This window comes from Thamnophis sirtalis, unplaced genomic scaffold, assembly GCF_051295495.1.
Source record: "Thamnophis sirtalis isolate CommonGarterSnake01/CBP01778 unplaced genomic scaffold, rThaSir2_p1.2 scaffold_2, whole genome shotgun sequence".
NCBI classification, from domain to species: Eukaryota; Metazoa; Chordata; class Lepidosauria; order Squamata; family Natricidae; genus Thamnophis; species Thamnophis sirtalis.
The window spans coordinates 50,205,215-50,222,829 of record NW_028261382.1 but is presented as its reverse complement, the minus strand read 5'-3'; the positions used below and the strand labels follow the sequence as shown (position 1 = coordinate 50,222,829).

General features: G+C 61.0%; 1 protein-coding gene across 1 annotated transcript in view; it reads left to right on the top strand.

The window, feature by feature from the left end:
* The first annotated feature begins 3,025 nt into the window (after window positions 1-3,025).
* Window positions 3,026-17,615, top strand: part of MYO18B (myosin XVIIIB) — a 35,082-nt gene continuing 20,492 nt past the window's right edge. Inside the window, exons 1-18 of the mRNA XM_087703462.1 lie at window positions 3,026-3,070; window positions 3,614-3,769; window positions 4,138-4,854; window positions 5,423-5,495; window positions 6,081-6,193; window positions 6,347-6,523; window positions 6,651-6,849; window positions 6,961-7,103; window positions 7,244-7,344; window positions 7,809-7,872; window positions 8,144-8,288; window positions 11,158-11,316; window positions 12,899-12,989; window positions 14,334-14,526; window positions 14,860-14,940; window positions 15,742-15,874; window positions 16,178-16,337; window positions 17,419-17,602. Of these exons, the coding sequence (XP_087559588.1) occupies window positions 3,032-3,070; window positions 3,614-3,769; window positions 4,138-4,854; window positions 5,423-5,495; window positions 6,081-6,193; window positions 6,347-6,523; window positions 6,651-6,849; window positions 6,961-7,103; window positions 7,244-7,344; window positions 7,809-7,872; window positions 8,144-8,288; window positions 11,158-11,316; window positions 12,899-12,989; window positions 14,334-14,526; window positions 14,860-14,940; window positions 15,742-15,874; window positions 16,178-16,337; window positions 17,419-17,602 (2,928 nt within the window). The 5' untranslated portion in view covers window positions 3,026-3,031. The remainder of the gene's footprint in view (window positions 3,071-3,613; window positions 3,770-4,137; window positions 4,855-5,422; window positions 5,496-6,080; window positions 6,194-6,346; window positions 6,524-6,650; window positions 6,850-6,960; window positions 7,104-7,243; window positions 7,345-7,808; window positions 7,873-8,143; window positions 8,289-11,157; window positions 11,317-12,898; window positions 12,990-14,333; window positions 14,527-14,859; window positions 14,941-15,741; window positions 15,875-16,177; window positions 16,338-17,418; window positions 17,603-17,615) is intronic.

The window sequence follows — 17,615 nt, the reverse complement described above, 5'->3', positions numbered from 1 at the left end:
CCGGTGGCTATTTTTAGCCAGGCTCAGAGGACAGCCATGGCTGAGCAGGGCCTTCCTTCAGCCTGGGCAGCTCAGCCGGCCTCCTTTCTCTTTGGCTTCTCCTCCTCTTGGCTCTCCATCCCTGAGGAAAACGGGGGGACCCAGCCCAGGAGGGCCAAGACCCTCATTTTCCAGACCCAGAGCCGTCCCTGGAGACCCCCCTCCCCTGTGGGAGAAAGACTGGGGGGGGTTTCTTTTGAAAGGAGGAGATATTTCGTGTGTTGTATGGGAAGGGCTGCGGGTGCTCCTCTGTTAGAGAAAGGGGCCTTTCCGTACCCCAAATCTGGAGATCTTGGAATCCAAAAGGTGGCAGCGATTGTGACGGTGTCCAAGAGGAAGAAAGTTGCTGGGGAGAAGGAGGGGGGGGCGTAAGAGAGCCAGGGAGGCTCATAGGGGGCACGGAGGGTGCCAGAGTTGGGCTTCCTTGAAGGTTTTCGGGAGTTCTAGCTCTGGCGTTGACCAGCCGCCATGTTTCGCCTGGGCAGTTGCTTTCCTTGCTGCCCCCGTGTGGCAGGAACCTGCAATCAGCGTCCACATCTTGCGCCCCTCTGGAGGGAGGGGGGACTGACCTGCAGTGCCAGGGAGCCTCTCGCCAGGCTCCTTCCAGGCTTGGAATGGGGGGGGGGGTCCTCTTCGCCCACCCAAGGCCCAGATTCAGGAATTGAGCGGCCTGCTTCAAAGTGTTCCCCCCCTTTTTCAGTCCCCTGGAACTGTCCCTCCCAGAAAATGGATTCCCAGTTGCTTCCCAGTTCTCCGCAGTGACCAGATAGCGGCTGCTGTCTCCTCTTTCGATTCCTCCCACCAGGCTCCCCTTCTTTGGAAACTGTCTTCTGCCTCCTGTCACCAAAGTGGGATTAGATCTTGTCTGTGGGAATGGGGGGGGGGGCATATTTCCTTTGTTTTGAACCGATAGAGATGAAATAATCCAAGACCCTGTTTTGCTCCCCAAAAGGGGCTTCTCATCAGCCAGATTGCCAAAGACTGTGTGTGTGTGTGTGTGTGTGTGTGTGTGTGTGTGTGTGTGTGTGTGTGTGTGAATTTTGTTGCTGTGTTCTCTGTAAAGATGGATGAATCCGGAAGCCGAGTGAGGGTTTCTGTATGGAACACAGTCTGCGGGTGGCAGATTCCTGCTGTGCCCTCTGCCATGTCTGCTTTCTCCTTAGGGTGTTTTGCAAGCTTAGGCCTGGGTGTGTAACCCGGGAATTGTGTTAGCCCAGGGGGTGCGTGATAGCAATGGTGGCTCAGCCCAGAAGGCAGGAGGAGACGGTTAGGGAAGCCCAGGAAGCTGAGAGATGGTTTTTGGGCTGTGGGAGCCCTGAACCAGCCTGGCACAAGGCGGCTGAGAGGGAGGGAGCTGGGCCTGAGGCAGCAGAAGGGGCCAGGCCTGGTGGGTCGGAACAGGGGTGGCCTCCCACCACGGCTTCCCTCTGGGTCCCTGGCTGTGGGTGGAGAAGTCAGTGCAGCAAAGGAGCCGCGTGACGCCTGGAGAGTAGGGCCAGCCCCTGGCCGGGCAGGCTGACCCAAACTCTGCAGAAGGAGCCGAGCGGCCCAGGGTAGCCCCAGCCAGCTTCCCTGCCGGAGAGGAGAGGTCGGGTTTCTGCAGAAGCCCCCCCCCCTCTCCCGATTCAGCCTGGCCAGAGAGAGGAGCTGGAGGTGGCAGGGCAGCTGTGCCAGTGGGCCAAGGGGCGAGGGCAGCAGTGCCCGGAGGGGGGGGGGGCAATGGGGCTTCTCCTCCCACTTTCCATTCTGCCTGCGCTGATTGTTGCCACTTTCACTGTTTTGTGTAGATGTGTTTGAACTGGATTTTCTGAGGAGTTTTGCCTGTGGTCCAGGGACCCAGACGGCTGGCAGTTTAAAATGTCTCCATGGTTAAGGGCGGGGGGGGGGGGACGACCACCCAAAGACATTTACGTAGATTTTAGCACTTCCCAATTGCCTCAAGACACCCTTGGAAACAGAGATTGGGGTGGGGGGGGGGACAAAGCTGCAGCCCTCTTTGCTTTCTGATGCATTATCCGTGGCTCTCTCTGTGTGTAACAATAATGATGATTGTGCCCCTGATTTAGAGGGAGGCGAGGGGGGGGGCTGTGATCCGACTGAGGAGCCTCCATAAGGGCCTCCTGCTTCCAGGGCCTCTTGGTCAAGCCAGGCCTCTGCAGGAACGGGGGTGGGGAGGGGGGGGAAGCATTTGAGCAATTTCCCTCCCGAGGGGCCCCAACGCCCAGGAGAAGACTCAGGCCAGGCCAGCCCCTGCAGGGGGTTGGAGCCCCTCCTCGTGGTATTCTGCGGGGGCTTCTCTCTCTCTCCTTAGGTGGAGCTGAGGGGCTTTTATGCCCCCACTCCCTCCCTCCCTCAGCTGCCCAAGAAGTCAGCCAGGCTTCTCCTCCGGGCTCCAGGAACAGCCTGGTGACTTTCATGCTCAGGCCTCTGAGTGCCGGAGGTGCCCAGGAGTGCATGTGTGTGTGTGTGGGGGGGCTGCTAGAAGCTGTGAAGCCGCATTTCCAAGAGGCCAACAGGAAAAACCAGCTGTTGCCCAGGGAAGCCTGCCCCAGAGGCTTGGGGCTGGGGAAGGAGGGCTGTCTCATTTGGCATCCAAGCTCAGAAGCCGCCCGGAGGATTGGGGAGGGGCTGCCTGGAAGATGGCAGCCAGGGTCCCTCCGGGGGTCAAGGTTTCTCAGGGTGGAGCCTTGGGGGAGGGGAAGCCTTGCGTCTGTCCCTTCTTGGAGGGAGGGGTTGGTGAAGGGGGGGGGGCTGCCAGAAGGAGCCGGCCAGGGGGAGGAGGGGGGAGGCTGCCTCTCCTGCCAGGGGTCTGGGACAACCTGGGGTGCCCCGCCCTGCCTGGGTCTCCGAACGGGGCGAAGGGCTCCGACGGCGCCTGACGGGTCTCTCCTCTTCTCCCGGCCCCTGCCTGGGTGGGCAGCCCCTCCGGACAGACGCGCCTCCACCCACCGTCCTTGCCTCCACCCGTCAAGCCGCCCGTCCCCACGTCAACATGGCCATCTCGTCACGACTCGCTCTGTGGGAGCAGAAGGGAAGTGGATCTCCTGGCAGAGGCAGCCCCGCACGAGGCAACGCGGAGGGCAGCATGAGCTGTTAAGGGGGGGGAGCTTTGGTGCCCTGGAAAGGCCCCCACCACCCTCGCAGACCCCGCGGCTGCCGGGCTGCCCCCCCTTGCTATTAACTGCTGGGTTCCTCCTCTGCATTGCTGGCTTCCCTCCATGAGCTCCTCCGCTCTGCTTTGGACGGGCAACTAATCTGAATTTTCCTCCGAGTTGAAGGCCGTTAAAGCATCACATCTGTCCAAACAAACGGGCAGCTTCCTAGAACTGCAAATGGTGTGTGTGTGTGTGTGTGGACATAGGGAGCAATGCTACTCGGCAAGCATCTTTCTTTCTGTTAGAACCTCTGGAGCATGTGCAGAGTGCCCTCCCCCCCAGCAGCACATCTGGGGCTTCGGCTGGCTCTCTGGAGCACCTTCTTTGCGGTGGGGGGAGGTTCTATGGGGAGGGGTCTTCCCTGAGGAAGGAGGGCGCCCTCCATTTCCCCGATTAACTGAGCCCCTTGGTGTGGACAGATTAGGGAAGAGGACCGGAGCCCCCCGCCGACCTCCCCGCCTTTGCCTTTCTCCATCATTCCGGGGGGCTTCATCAAGCAGCTGGTGCGGCAGAAGGAGGAGGAGTCCAAGGCCCTCCGGCTGAAAGAGGACGAGGCCTCGAACTCCCAGGAAGACGTGAGTGGCCAGAGGGTGTGTGTGTGTGTGGGGGGTGTTGTCGTTAAGCCAGGAGGGGCGGCTGGTGGAGGGGCAGCTGCCTGGAGATCTGTCCTGGGGAGGGGGGGTCCCCTCTGGAGAGGAGGCTGCCCCAACAGCCCTCCTTGGGGTGGGGGGCATCACGTCCCTCTTGGGCACACAAGCAGAGCCAGTCTGGATCTCCCTGCAATGTGTCAGTGGCCCTGGAGCCCCCTCCCCAGTTCTCAGAATCCTCAGGTGGGGTCTCCTCTACTTGCGTTCCCACCTTGCACCCCAGGGAGAAACCTCTGCCCCCTTTGTGCCCTTCGGTCCCCTGGCAAAAGTTCCGACAGGCGTTTCTTTGCTTCCAGCCTCCCGGGAATCCGGTTGAAATCAAGGAGGCCGACCTCTTGGAAGCGGGGGCCGCCATGGCCAGCAGCAGGGGGCAGCTGAATGGGGAGAAGCCGGCAGGGGAAGGGATGGTGGCGCTCCCGGAGAAGAAGACCCTGCCCTTCAGGATAGGGGCCCCAAGGAGGAACGCCAAGCTCTTTGGGCCCGATCTGGGCCCAGCTGCTCCTCCCAAGGCTGAAGCCCCCGTGGCCGGAGGGGAGGGTCCCAAGGCATCCGCCGCAGAAGCCAGCCAAGGCCCGCTGGACTCCAGGCCCGGAACGGCAGCCGCGCAGGGCAGGCGCACGGAGAGCCCCAGGAAGGAGACGGCCCAAGGGAGGGCCAAGCCAGGCAGGGGGGCCAAGGGGGCGGGGAAGAGGAGGGGGGCAGAGGGGGAGGGGCCGGGAGAGAAGGGGGAGCAGAAGGCGCAAGGAAGTGCAGAGAGGGGAGCGGATGAGGCCCAAGCCAAGGAGGGGCCAGGGGAGGCCTTGGCAGCTGCCAGCCGGGAAAAGGGAGATGCCCCGGAGGCACCTGAGGGAGCCCAGCCAGCAGACGTCCCAGCCAGAGGAGGAAGGGAGCCCGGAGCCTCTGGAGCAGCAGCAGCAGCAGAGACGAAGGAGGGGGGCCTGGAAGAAGCAGCGGCGGAGGCCTCGGCGGGAGACGGAGGAGACCCTCCCCAAGAGAGTCCTCCTCCCAGCAAGGTGAGACGGGCGTTGGGAAGCCCATCCTGGCCTCCCGGCAGGACCGAGTACTGGGAGGGCCTTCGGGGGTCTTCTCCCCAGACTGCCCACCGCTTGCCCCCCAAAAGAGGGAAGGGTGCGTAGAATTCTTCCTTTTCTCCTCGCCTAAATCGGATGGGCAGCCCCCCGGATCTCTCCCCATTACGCCTTCCCAGTACGGAGGCATAAAACATGGCTCCTCTACCCCCCCCCCCCGAAGGCTGCTGTGATTGTAGGTGTGAACTTTTGTGCAGGAGTTGAGAAGGGAGGACACGGGGGGGGCTCAGAGCCCTCCAGGAAACGGCCACACTGCAGCCACCCTGGGGGGCCTGGGGAGACCCTGAGCTGGGGCTGAAAGGGGGCACGGCCTCTTCCAGGGGTCCTTAAGCGGGGCGAGGCCTTCGGGGGCAAAGGGGGCGAGAGGCCGGAGTCTCCTCGGATCTCAAAGGGTCCCTGAGCAGCTTCCAGCCCACCTTTGCAAGGAAACCAGTGAAGTTGTTCACTCCCCAGTTCAAACTGGGAGCCCTCAGCCCCCCCCCTCCTCCTCCAGCAGGTCTCCGAGGACGATGCCTGGTTTGAAGCGGAGAAGCTCTGGCTGCTTCAGAAGGACAAATTCACCCTTGGTAGGCTTGGCTTCTGCAGCGGAGGGGGCTGAGGGGTGGGGCGGACAGGAGCAGCCCCCCCCCGGGGCCCCAGTCACTTTGGAAGGAGGGCAGAAATGGGGGAGGGGGAGGGGTCCGGGTTTTACGCTTTGCCTTATTTTATTTGTATGTTTGTCGCTGAGACAGTTTATTATTTTAGGATTTGATGATTTAGATTTATTCTTTTTTGATGTTTCATGTACCGTGGATGTTTTAATTAATTTTTCATATCGTGAAAGCTGCTGAGAGTCCTTGAACTCTTGTGGAATATCAATGCGATAAATAAGTAAAAGGCAAAGATCGCTCCCCCCTCGCTCTTGGCTTTTGTCATGGTGTGCCTGTGTGTGTGTGTGTCTCTCTGTGTGTGTGTAAGTGTGAAGTCTGGAGCAGCTGAGGCAGGCAGGCGGAGGGACGGACGGAGGGAGGGGGGCAGGGATGGGGGCAGGCGGGGCCCCTGGAGTAGAGAGCCCCGTGTGGTGGGTCCTGACCCAGAGCAGAGACCCAGGAGCCGCCTGCTGCCTTGGGGGAATGGCTGCGCAGGGACTGGAACCAGCCTTGGCTTTGCAGCCACGGAACTGAAGCCTGATGTGGGCACCCTGGAGCTGCCTGCGGGGACCGTGCGCGCTCGCCTGGACGCCGATGGCTCCATTGTGGAGGTGGACGAAGAAGCGGTGCAGAAGGTGAGAGCTTCTCTCCTCCACCTGAAGGCCCAGGATCCCCGGCCTGCCCTGAAGGCCTCTTCCCTTCCTTTGGCGGGTGGAGAAAAGAGGGGGAGAAGGCAGGTGAAGGTGGCTTCCTCCCTCCTCCTCCTCCTCCTCCTCCTCCCTCAACAGGCCAATCCACCCAGCCTGGACTACACCGAGGACCTGGCCGCTCTGGTCAGCCTGAACGAGGCCAGCGTCCTCCACGTCCTCCGCCAGAGGTGCCAGTCGCAGCTGCCCTACACCTTCTCTGGCCCTCACTTGGTGGCCCTCAGGTCGGTTCCTCCCGCGGTCAGCAGCTCCAGGAAGGTACGGTACCTGGCGGTTGGGCGAAGGGCTGCGTCCTTCGGGGGGCAGACATTGGCTTGCTCCGTGGCCCCCGTGGCAGGGCCCCACTGTGGCTGTGCACGGAACCCCCCGGCCCATGTTTTCCCAGGCCTTCCAAGGCAGGAGGGACAGGATGCCCCCACACGTCTTTGCGGTGGCGCAGAGGGCCTACTGGGACCTGCTGGCGCAGAGGCAGGACCAGGCGGTGGTGGCCCTGGGCAGAAGCAACGCGGGAAAGACCACCGCTTGCCAGAGCATCCTGGAGTACCTCGTGGCCACCGCAGGCAGCCTGGACAACCGGGTCACAGGTGGGCCGCGCCCTGGGGAGCCCCTCCCAGCAGCCTCCCAGTCCTGAGGGAGGGAGGGAGGGAGGGAGGGAGGGCGCGGCCTGCCTTCTGCAGCGTCTTCTGGCTTTGCAGTGGAGAAGATCCAGGCCATGTTCACGGTCCTCACAGCCTTCGGCACAGTGTCCGCCGGGCCCAACAGAGCCTCCACCCGCTTCTCCATGGTCATGGCTCTGGATTTCAGTGCCTCTGGGCATGTAACGGCTGCCCATCTCCAGGTAAGAGGGTTGACTGGCACTGGCTGGGCGGGTTTCTGCCTTCCGACATCCTCACGGGGGGGGGGGAACCCCTCGCTGTGCCCGGGGGGGGAGGTGCCACCTTCAGCTGATCCGGAGTCCCCTGCCTCTCTCCTGCCCAGACGATGCTGCTGGAAAGGGCCCGGGTGGCGCAGCAGCCCGAGGGAGAGGGCACCTTCAACGTCTTCTCCCAGATGCTGGCAGGGCTGGACTTAGAGCAGAGGTAGGCTGCCGGGCAGGAGGCGAGAGGGGGAAAGCGGGGTGGCCTTCAGGCTCTCTCAGAATTCATGGAAGCGGGCAGGGCTTGGGAGGGGCACGTGGGCCTCCTGGGGGAACTGGGCGAGGGAGCGAAGGAAGCCACCGGCAGAGACTCGGGGGGGGGGGGGGGGCCTTCCCACCATGAAGGCTGTGCACAGCAGCTGCTCCTTGGCCGCCCAGCAGAGAGCGCCAGAGAGCCAAAAAAGGCTGCCATGCATGGCACCAGGCCTGGGAGCGCTTCGTCGTTGGCAGTGCCCTGTGGTGGTGAGCAGCGGCCCTTTGTGAGCCTTTCTTGGTTGCTCTGGCTGGCACTGAGGATGCTGACCAGCCCTTAAAGGCTCACAAGCCCCCCCCCCCGGGCACCGGCCCTTTCTGTAAGTGCTTCACTTTATCCCCATTCCTCCCCCCACACACAATTTCTGCCAATAGGTCAACGTTGCACCTGCACCAAATGGCAGAGAACAGCTGCTTTGGCATCAGAGCCAATCTCAAGGTAAGGCGCCCCTCCCCCGGCCTGTCCCCACCACCCCCCTGACTGGGTGTCCCCCAGGAAAGTGGGGCTGAAGGCAGCCTGAGGAGGGGGCACGGCTGGCTCCACTTTGCCTTGCTCACAGACGGGAGGGAGGGGGGATGGCCAGGGATGCTAGACTCAGGCAAAGGCTCTCCCCCCCCAGCCCACCCCCCTTCTGTGTTTGCCTGGTCGGGAAGGGGTGCCACGGCTCCTGGACCCCCCCCCCCAAAGGCTGCCCTCTTCCTTCTTGCAGGCAGAAGAGAAGCGGGGGGCTTCAGCCGCCTTTGCCCAGCTCCAAGCTGCCCTGGGCACCTTGGGAGTCGAGGCGGCTGAGCAGGAAGCTTTGTGGCGGGTCTTGGCCGGCATTTATCACCTGGGGGCTGCTGGTGTCTGCAAAGGTACAGCCAGGAAGAGGGGGGCAGCCCCTTGAGGAACCTGCGCTGCCCCTCCCCTGGGATACTGCTCAGGACAGCCCCAAAGGCCAAAGGGGTGCCCGTCAGCCTGGCGAGTGGCACCGACTTCCTGGGCGAGGAGGCTGGCGAAGCGACTCCCGGCCTCTCTTGAGCCGTCCGGAAGAGGCAGAGTTGCCAAGGCAGATGGCCGTAGAGTCCAGAGTCTCCCTGAGGCCTTTCCTGGTCAGGCTGGGGGGGGGAAGAGGCTCAGGCAGGGCTGTCTTTTGGGAGAGGAGGCTGTGTACCCAAGGGGTTAGCGACGGGCTCAAGCGCCCTGTTGGTTTCCTTTGGCCGGCTCTGAGCCCCCCTCCCCATGCCCCCCTCTCCTCTGGCCTGGCCAGCCGCCTTCCAGCTTCCTTCCCTGCTAGTCCCTTGTGTCTGGGTCGGAGTTAAATTGGGGGGGGGGGACTCTTTGATGGAAGCCCTTCTTGACTGCGAAGCCCTCTTAAGATGCCACGAGAGAGAGAGGGGGGGGAGAGAGGGGGGGGAGAAGGAGAAGCTGTGAAGTTGCTCATAAATTCTTTAAGGGGGCGGGGGGGGTCTCCCCTCCCTTCTGCAGCCGCTCCTGGTGATTTATGCACTTCCCTTTGAAAGAGGCAGCCAGGCAGGGCCAGCCGGGGAATCTGCGGGGCTCCCTTCCATGCGCTGCGCCTTATGCTAATTTCACCCATGAATCAATGATTAATTATTGAGAAATGAGGAAGTTAGCCCCTCCGTCCGCCAGGCACAGGCCCCCTCCCCCTCCCTGCCAGCTTCTCCAGGGGGCAAAGAAAGTTTAGGAGAGGCAAGGCAGGATTGGCACGTTTTTGGGACCCCTCGGGGGTCTCTCAATTCGGCCTGGATTGCCCTTCCCTGATTCCCAAGTTGAGGACCCTGAATTGGGGGGGAGGGGAGCTATGGGGCCCTGGCCTTCCCAGTTCATGCCCACTTCAGCAGCAGAGCCCTTCCTGTGGATTCTGCACTCAGAGGGACGTTGACCACGGCATGCCAGGGGCCCTTTGCCCCACTGAGCCGGGACTGGCAAGGAGGCCAGGATCCCAGTTCAAAAGTGGGAGGCCCCCAGGGGATGGGAGGCGGGAGGCGCAGGCGGTAGTCGGCCCCTCGGTGAAGCTGCTGCCATGGGGTGGGGGTGGGGGGTGCCCGGCAGAATGGAGATGCTCCTCCTCACTTGATTTTGAGGACTGGGAAGCAGCCGCAGGGCCTGGGCCTTCGTTGGCTTATCCTGGTGTGGCATTGCCCCATTTGCTTGGTCTGGGGAAGGTCTTTGGGGGGCCCAGCCGTGGCTCAGTCACCCTCTGCCCCTGCCCTCCCTCTGCTGCCTCTTCCCTGCCCCTCTGGATCTCCACTGGCAATTCCTCCCCCTTCTCTCCTTTCCCCCCCTTTCCTCTTTCCCTTCCCTCTTCTCTCCTCTTTTCTCCTTTTCTCCTTTTCTCCTTTCCCCTTCCCCTCTTCTCTCCACCCTGGCAAGAAGGCTGGAGGCTGCTCTCCTGCCAAGGGGGGGCTGTTGCTTTTATAACCGGCCTTCTCCTGCCTCTCGCCTGTTGACTGATTTCTTTCTAACCCACCAAGCAGAAATAATTGTCCCAGCGGTTAAATGGGGATTCTGAAAAGGCTCATTGTGCAGCTGGGCTTTTTTGGGGGGTGGGAGGGAAGGGGGGGGTGGGCTGTGTTTCCTGAGGCTGGACTGCTGGGGAGGGTCAAGGGGGGAGGGGCTCTGGATGCCTGATTTTGGCAGGTGAGTCCCTGGGGCTCCTGCAGCCGGAGAGGGAGGGGAACCGAAAGGCTCAGCTCTTCTGCGCCTGCACATTTCACCCCAGCAGCCGCTTCCCTGCTTCCCTTCTCCTCCGAGCAGAAATCGGCCACCCGTCCCTTCTCCTGCGCTCCTGCCTCCGTAGCCGTGGCCTCCTCCTTGGCTGCTCTTGGGGGGTCGGTGGAAAGCCAAGAGGGTGGAGACCTCGCAAACCCCCATGGCTGCTGTGCTGTTGGGGTGCTGCACTCAGGCCCCCCGCGCAGTGTCCGTCACAGGCCTGGGACTCGGCCCTTGTTCCACGGCCAGACACGGCCTGTGATGTAACCATCCTCTGCTACCAAATGTGATGTTCCCGTGGTTCGTCCATGAGGCCAATGTGGAGAAAAGACAGGACACGACCTTTCTCGGGATGGAGCGACCCAGATTGGGGGTCTGAGAGCCCCTTTTATTGAGACAGGACAAAGGCAGGAGGAGCAACAGCATGTGGTTAAAAACAACCTGTAAAAGTACAATTTCTAATCATCTGCTCAGGGAAGTTCTGTCTATATATGGTCAAATCCTGGACGTCAATGGTAGGGCACATCTCAGGATGTTATGTTATGAACTATCAGGATGTTATGGGGTTTTAGGAGTTTGTTTTCTCCTGTGTGGTTCAGCATGGCCCTGCATGACCCGTTATCCACTGGGCCATGGGTGACCCACACCTACACAAGGAACTATATTACAACAACGGCCGTCCTAAGATCACTGCATTCCTCGGTGCTGCGGTGGAGGAAATTCCTCGGCCGGCTGCTAATCTCAGTTTGGGCCTCCCGAGGGACAGCCCTGCGTCTCTCGGATTAGCTGGGGTTTGTAGCGGAAATGGGGTGGCTGCCCTGAAGCCACCTGGGCGCATCAGCGGGAGGCAGGAAGGGCCGGCCTGGTTCAAGGGCTGAAACCAGACTCCCCCCGCTCCGAGTTCCAGCCCTTCCCAAGACTGGGGAGTGTGACGGGGGGGCTGGGTAACCCCAGACTTGCAAGAGAGTGGGGGTTCTGGATGGCCAGGCTCTCCTCCTCTTCCTCCAGTGGGCAGGAAACAGTTCCTGAAGTTCGAGTGGGCCAACTGGGCGGCGGATGTCCTGGGCTGCGAAGCGGAGGAGCTGACCACGGCCGTCTTCAAGCACCACCTGCAGCGGATCCTTCAGCAGGTCACAGCCGGATCCCCCTCGGAGGAGCCACTGGACGGTACGGCTGCCCCCCCGTTTCGTTCCCCCCCACCTCCCGTGTGATTTCTCCTTGGGGTCCTCACAGGACCCTTGACCCAGAAGGGGCCCAAGCTCTGCGCCCGGACCCTCCGCAACCAGGGCTCTGTCCTCCTTTCCTCAGGGAGACCCTGGCCCCTTCTGCTCGTCCACCCAGTCCCGAAACCAGGCAGCCCCCCAGGCCTCCGAGGGCCCCTCCATGCAGGGAGAGAGTCAAGAGGCTAGAAGGAGGGAGGCAGCCTCTGAGCGCCCAGCCGCTCCTCCCAGATCTGTGGTGCTCCCTCACTCCCTGGGCCGAATCCCCTTCCCCTTTTCCCGCTGCCTCCCCCTTCCTCCATTGGCCTTCGTGCGCTCTGTTGCAAGCAGCCCTCTGTGGGGACTGGCCAATTAGGAGGCAGCCAGTCAGCCTCAGATGGTCTCCTAGCAACCAGACCAGGTGCCAGGTGAGACCCGCTCGGGTGCTTTGTTGCTGGGCGGCGCCTGGTTTGGGCTGCACCCAATTCTCCTCCCTTTTGCTGGAGGGGGAGGAGAAGGGCAGCCCCCTCTCCAAGCAGCCCCGGGTCATTTGGCCTGGCCGAAAAGGAGAAGGGGGCGAAGGGGGTCCCCACCGTCTCCCGGCTGTCTGCGAACAGAGCTGGTGGGCCAGGTTCCCATTGGCTCCCTGCTCCCTTCCGGTCGGCCATTCATCCATTCACGCCTTCAGCACATTTTAGTCCAAACACCCGTAAGGGGACAGTCTAGGACAGTGTTTCTCAACCTTGGCAACTTGAAGATGTCCGGACTTCAACTCCCAGAATTCCCCAGCCAGCGAATGCCTGTGTTTAGGACAGTGTTTCTCAACCTTGGCAACTTGAAGATGTCCGGACTTCAACTCCCAGAATTCCCCAGCCAGCGAATGCCTGTGTTTAGGACAGTGTTTCTCAACCTTGGCAACTTGAAGATGTCCGGACTTCAACTCCCAGAATTCCCCAGCCAGCATTTGCTGGCTGGGGAATTCTGGGAGTTGAAGTCCGGACATCTTCAAGTTGCCAAGGTTGAGAAACACTGGTCTAGGAAGTCTTGGATTCTGAGTTCTTCTTCCATCGTTGGCTGTGGGATAAAAACGGGCTCTTTCCGTCATCACAGGGAAATTGGGCACCTCTGCTTCTTCCTTCAAAGCGGAGTTTGTGACTCGGCTCAGAGCCTCGTCTTCCACCTGAGACCTGGGAGGCACCCGGGCCCGTTTCCTGGGGATGTGGACGGGGAGAGATTCTCCCCAGGCAAGCCATCAAATCAGCACAGGCCACTGGCACAGGGAAGGGCAAAGGGGAATTTCGGCTGCCGTAAATCTTGGCTGAGGCCGGTTATCAAAAACGAAGCTGCCTCTGATCAGACCCGGAACCCCGTCAAGCTTGTTCAACTGGAGAGACGGGCAGTGTCTGTGTGTGTCCCTTTGGGGGGGGCTAAGCGGCTGCTTAATGTCTTTGCTTCTGCTTTTATTTCACAGGGGTTTGGGGGGGGGGGCAGCTCGGGGGGGGGTCCCGTTGGGGGGGGGGCCTCCATCCACTCGTCCTTTTCTTCCCCAGGCCCCAAGCTGAGCGGGGTGGAGTGCTTGGAGGGCATGGCTGCCGGCTTGTACGAGGAACTCTTTGCGGCCGTGGTGATGCTGGTCAACAGGTGGGCCTCCCTTTGGCACCCAAGGTGGGGGAGGGGGGCAATAATCCACTCAAGGGGTGGGATGCCTGAATCCCAATGAGCCGCTCTGAATTAAAGACATTACATTCTAATCAATAAAAATGAAGGTAGTTTGTAATTTATTTGTAATTTTAATGAATTTTTTTTTTTAATTTTTAAAAAAAGATTTTATTGGTAAAAAGAAAATACAACATCCATAGCTTGTAAAAAACAATACAACTACATTTCGAGATGGAGAGGAGAAAGGAGAGGAACAGGAATGGCAGAAGAAGGGGGGAAGGATAAAGAGGAGGAAGAGAAAGAAGAGAAGGGAAAGGAGGTGGGAAGAAAGAAGGAGAGAAGAAAGAGAAGAAACTGGGGGAGGAAGGAGGGAGGGAAGAGGAGAGGGTAGTAAAGAGGGAAAGAGGGAGGGAAAGAAAGAGAGAAGGAGAGTTGAAAGGAAGGAAGGAGGGAGGAAAGGAGGGAGATTAAGAGAAAAGGAAGGAGGAGGGAAAGAGGAAGGGAAGGAGGGAAGGTATGTGAGAAGGAGGGGGGGATCGAGAGAGGGAAAGGAGGGGGAAGGAAAGGAGGAAAGGAGAAAAGAAAGGAGGGAAGGCAGGGGAGAAGGAAGTAAGGGGGGAGGGAAGAAAAGGGTATGGAAAAGAAGAAATGAGGGAAGAGAAGAGGGAGGGAAGGAATAAGATACCTAACCTTTGATGTTTATAATGATTTGATAGTATGGGAATATCTCGAAATGTAGTTGTAATTTTAATGAATTTATATGCCGCCCAATCCCGTAGGACTCCGGGCGGCTTACAAAAACAAGACTAAAAGATAAAAAGTTAAAATAAAGAGAGGAAAACAATTTTAAAAGCAACGCACTATACACTCAATCTTGGTGGGGCCGGACCTCGTTCGTGTGGTCAACAGCCCCAGGCCTGCCGGAATAGCCAGGTTTTAGTGGCCTTTCGGAAGGCCGGGAGAGTGGTGAAGAAGCCACGTAAACGACAGGAGACAAATGACGGGCAGGCCAGTCAGGGGAGACTTTTCTCCCCCCCCCCACGAGGCCCCTTTCTGGGGAAGATGGGCGTCTAGGGGTGGGGACTGTGCCACAGGCAGGTGTGGGGAAGGGGGGCTGCAGGGGATTTGGGGAGGGGGATGCTGCTTATGAATAACGGATGTGACTTTGTGGGATTCAGGCGAAGGTCACCATTGTGTTCAGAGTGTGGCTGGGAAAAAGCAAGCAGACCCCCCCCCCAATTGCCTTACAGGTGGGGGGGGTTGAGGGTTGGACCTTGAGAGGCCCAGAAACACGGTGTAATGGGGGGGGCTTCTCCCCCCTTGCAGGTCCTTCTCCTCCAGCCAGCTCTCCATGGCCTCCCTGATGGTGGTGGACACCCCTGGCTTCCTCAGCCCCCGGCACCAGCAGAGGGAGCGGGCGGCCACCTTTGAGGAGTTCTGCCACAACTACGGGCAGGAGCGCCTGCAGGGCCTCTTCTACAAGACCACCCTGGAGTCTGAAGTGGGCAGATACCGGGAGGTGAGACCCCCACCCACCCAAACGCTTCCTTGGCTGTCCCGCTTTGCTCCCAGGAGGGTCGCCCGGGCCAGGGCAGGGGGGGGATCTCCGGCAGAGGCCCAGCCCCCCCCCCACCTGCTCTGGGGCTTGCTGGACATTGGCCTCACTGCTGTCCCCTGGGGTCACGGAGGGTTCTGGGGAAAGGCCGTGGAGACGGTTGGGGGGGGCCCTTTAGCTCATGAACCTCCCGAGCCTCAGGAAAAGGGGGGGGCAGTGGGGCAGAGCAGAAAAGGAGGGGGGGGCTTTTTCCATCCACTCCCCTGCGCGGCCCAACCTCCCCTCCCTCTTTCCCAGGAAAACGTTGAGGTGCCTTTTCTTCTGCCTGAAGTCTCTCCAGCCGCCACAGTTGCCCTTGTGGACCAGAGCCCGTCCCAGGTAATTTGGAGGCTGGCGTGGGTGTGTGTGTGTGTGTGCAGCTTTCCGAGGGTCTGTTGGCAGGGCAAAGCTTTCCTGAGGGCAAGAGCTGGCACGAAGCACGAGAGGCGGGTGAGATAAAACCCACCGAGAGAAACGCATCTGGGGGGGAAGCTCTGGGCCTTTGCCCCCAAGGACGCCCCCAGTCCAGCTAGGCAGAAGCCACCCACTCAGAATGGGGGCCCCAGGTGCCCTTCCCTGCCTCGCCCAGGCGTTCTGTGCGGTGAGAGGCCGCAGAGCCAGGGGGAAGGGCGCCGGGGGTCTTCTTCCAAGGGGCGCCACCCACTTGGATGCAAACCGTAGAAGGCTGGCATCGACTGGCATGCTGCTGTCTCTCGCTCTGCTTGACCTGCCCTGGGGGGACCCATCCTGATCGGAGGAGGAGGAGGAGGAGGAGGAGGAGGAGGAGGCAACCCCCCCCCCATGGCCACAATGGAGGCAGGGAGGGATTTTCCCCCTTTCCGTGAGAAAACTATTGGGAGGAGACAAACCTGTTTCCCAGACTGCAGTTGGGAAAGTGCAGTTTGCCAGGAGGAAAACGGAATCTTTCCTGTACAGATGGAAAGATATAATAATACATATGCAGCCACCGATAAATGAGTGTTTATTAGGATGAGTCATAATTAGTGATTAATAAACCACAGGACATTTGCTTCAAACCTCGGACAGGAGAGCCGGGGGGTGGGGGAGGGATACCGGGGTCTGTGTGTGTATCTGTGTGTGTTGATGCCACGTGGCTGAAGCCAGTCTGTCCCGCTTTAGATGCTCCTCTCTTCCGGGGGGCCCTCAGAGGACCCCCAGGGCCTGCTCTGGATCCTGGAGGAGGAGGCCCTGCTGCAGGGCTCCAGTGACAGCCGAGCCCTCGACCGCCTGTGCTCGGCCTTCGGGAAGGAAGGTAAGGCCGGAGGGGAGAGCTTGGGCAGTGCCAGCTGCATTGGGAAGAGCAAAGGGGTCTCTTCCCTTCGTCAGAGGCGGCCCTGGCTCGGGAGCTGGGCTCTCGCTCTGCCCACCAAAGGAAGGGGCAGCCTTGCCCTCCGGGTGCCCCAGAGAAGGGCGGCTTTGGGCCTCCTTCAATGGGACGCCACATATGTGCTGCCCACTTGGTGCCCAAGAGGGCCGTAGAACATCTTGGCCCCTTCATCCTCTCCTCCCCCCCCCCAGCAGAGCAGCCAAGCTTTACTCTGCCTCTCTGCTGCAGAGCCGGGGGTCCTGCGCAGGTGTGAGCAGCCCCTGCAGTTCGAGGTTGCCCACCGGCTGGGCAAGGACCCCGTCCGCTACGATGCCACCGGCTGGGTGGGCAAGGCCAAGTGGAACCTCTCTCTGCAAAACGCCATCCAGCTCCTGCAGCAGTCCAAGATGTGAGTGGGGGGCGGGAGGGGGGGGCGCCCCTCCCCCCCTGTCGCTGGGAGGGCAGAGGGGCTGCAGGGGGGGGGGTGCCAGGCTGGCTGGGCTGGAGGAGGGAGGGAGGGAGCCTGGGCTCTGAGGTAGCTTCAGGGGCTGCCTTCCTGCCTACCTGGGTCAACCAGGTGAGCTTCCCAGGGTGGCAGGGAAGGTGGCTGCGGTCTGGCCCAGCTTCAAACCCCCCCCCCCGAGTTCCTTCCCACTGAAGCCCTGGGGCCAAACTGTGCAAGCATGGAAGGGCGTCCCTGGGGCACAGATGCCAGGGGCAGGAGGTGGTTGGGGCCGGCTGCCCTGCCTTCTCCTGCCTCACAGGCCTTGCCGGGAGGGAACACGGTGTATATGTGTGTGTGTGTATGGGGGGGGAGTTCTGCACTTTCTGAACAACCGGCGTTATGTGAACCAGGATGGGGGGGTGGAAGTTCATCTGGATGGAGAGGGGGGGCTGAAAGCCCAGGAGAGGATCAGCCCCTCGGCTCCCCCCTCCCCCATTCGGCCAGGAAGGCAGGCGGGAGGGGCCGGTGGGGGCAGCCAAGGAAAACTCGCCACTTTCGCCACTGTTTAAGATGGGGGTCAGGAGGCAGCATCCGGCCCAGCCAGGAGGAAGTTTGGATCTGGGGGGAGTTTTTGGAGAAAGTGACAAGCTCTCATTCTCTGGAACTGCCCGGCTGGGAAACGGTGGCCAGAGGGTGAGGAAGAAGCCTTGGGTGGGGGTCTCCCTTCCCAGAAGCCCCAGGCGGCCCACAGGCTCTGCTCCCACAGTAGCCCTGCAAAGCAGGCCAGGCTGAGAGATGGTCGGATCCGCCTCCCCACGGCTAGGCCAGATTAGAAGTGGGGGGGCCCAATTGGCTGGATTTGGGGAGGCCGAGAGGGGGCCCTCCTGCTGCTGACGATCCCCCTTCCTTCCTTCCTTCCTTCCTTCCTTCCTTCCTTCCTTCCTTCCTTCCTTCCTTCCTTCCTTCCTCCCTCCCTCCCTCCCTCCCTCCCTCCCTCCCTCCCTTCCTTCCTTCCTTCCTTCCTTCCTCCCTTCCTTCCCCACAGAGGGGCTCTGAGGAAAGTCTTCCTGCCACGCGCCCACGTGCCCCTCCTCTGCCGCTCAGTGGCGGGCTGGGAGGGCCACTCGCACCAGGCCCTGCAGCGCATTGGCTGCCTCCGGAAGACCTTCAGTGGCAGCTGGGCCGCCGTGAAGAAGAGGTCGGTCTGCGCCCAGATCAAGCTGCAGCTGGTGAGTCAAGCGC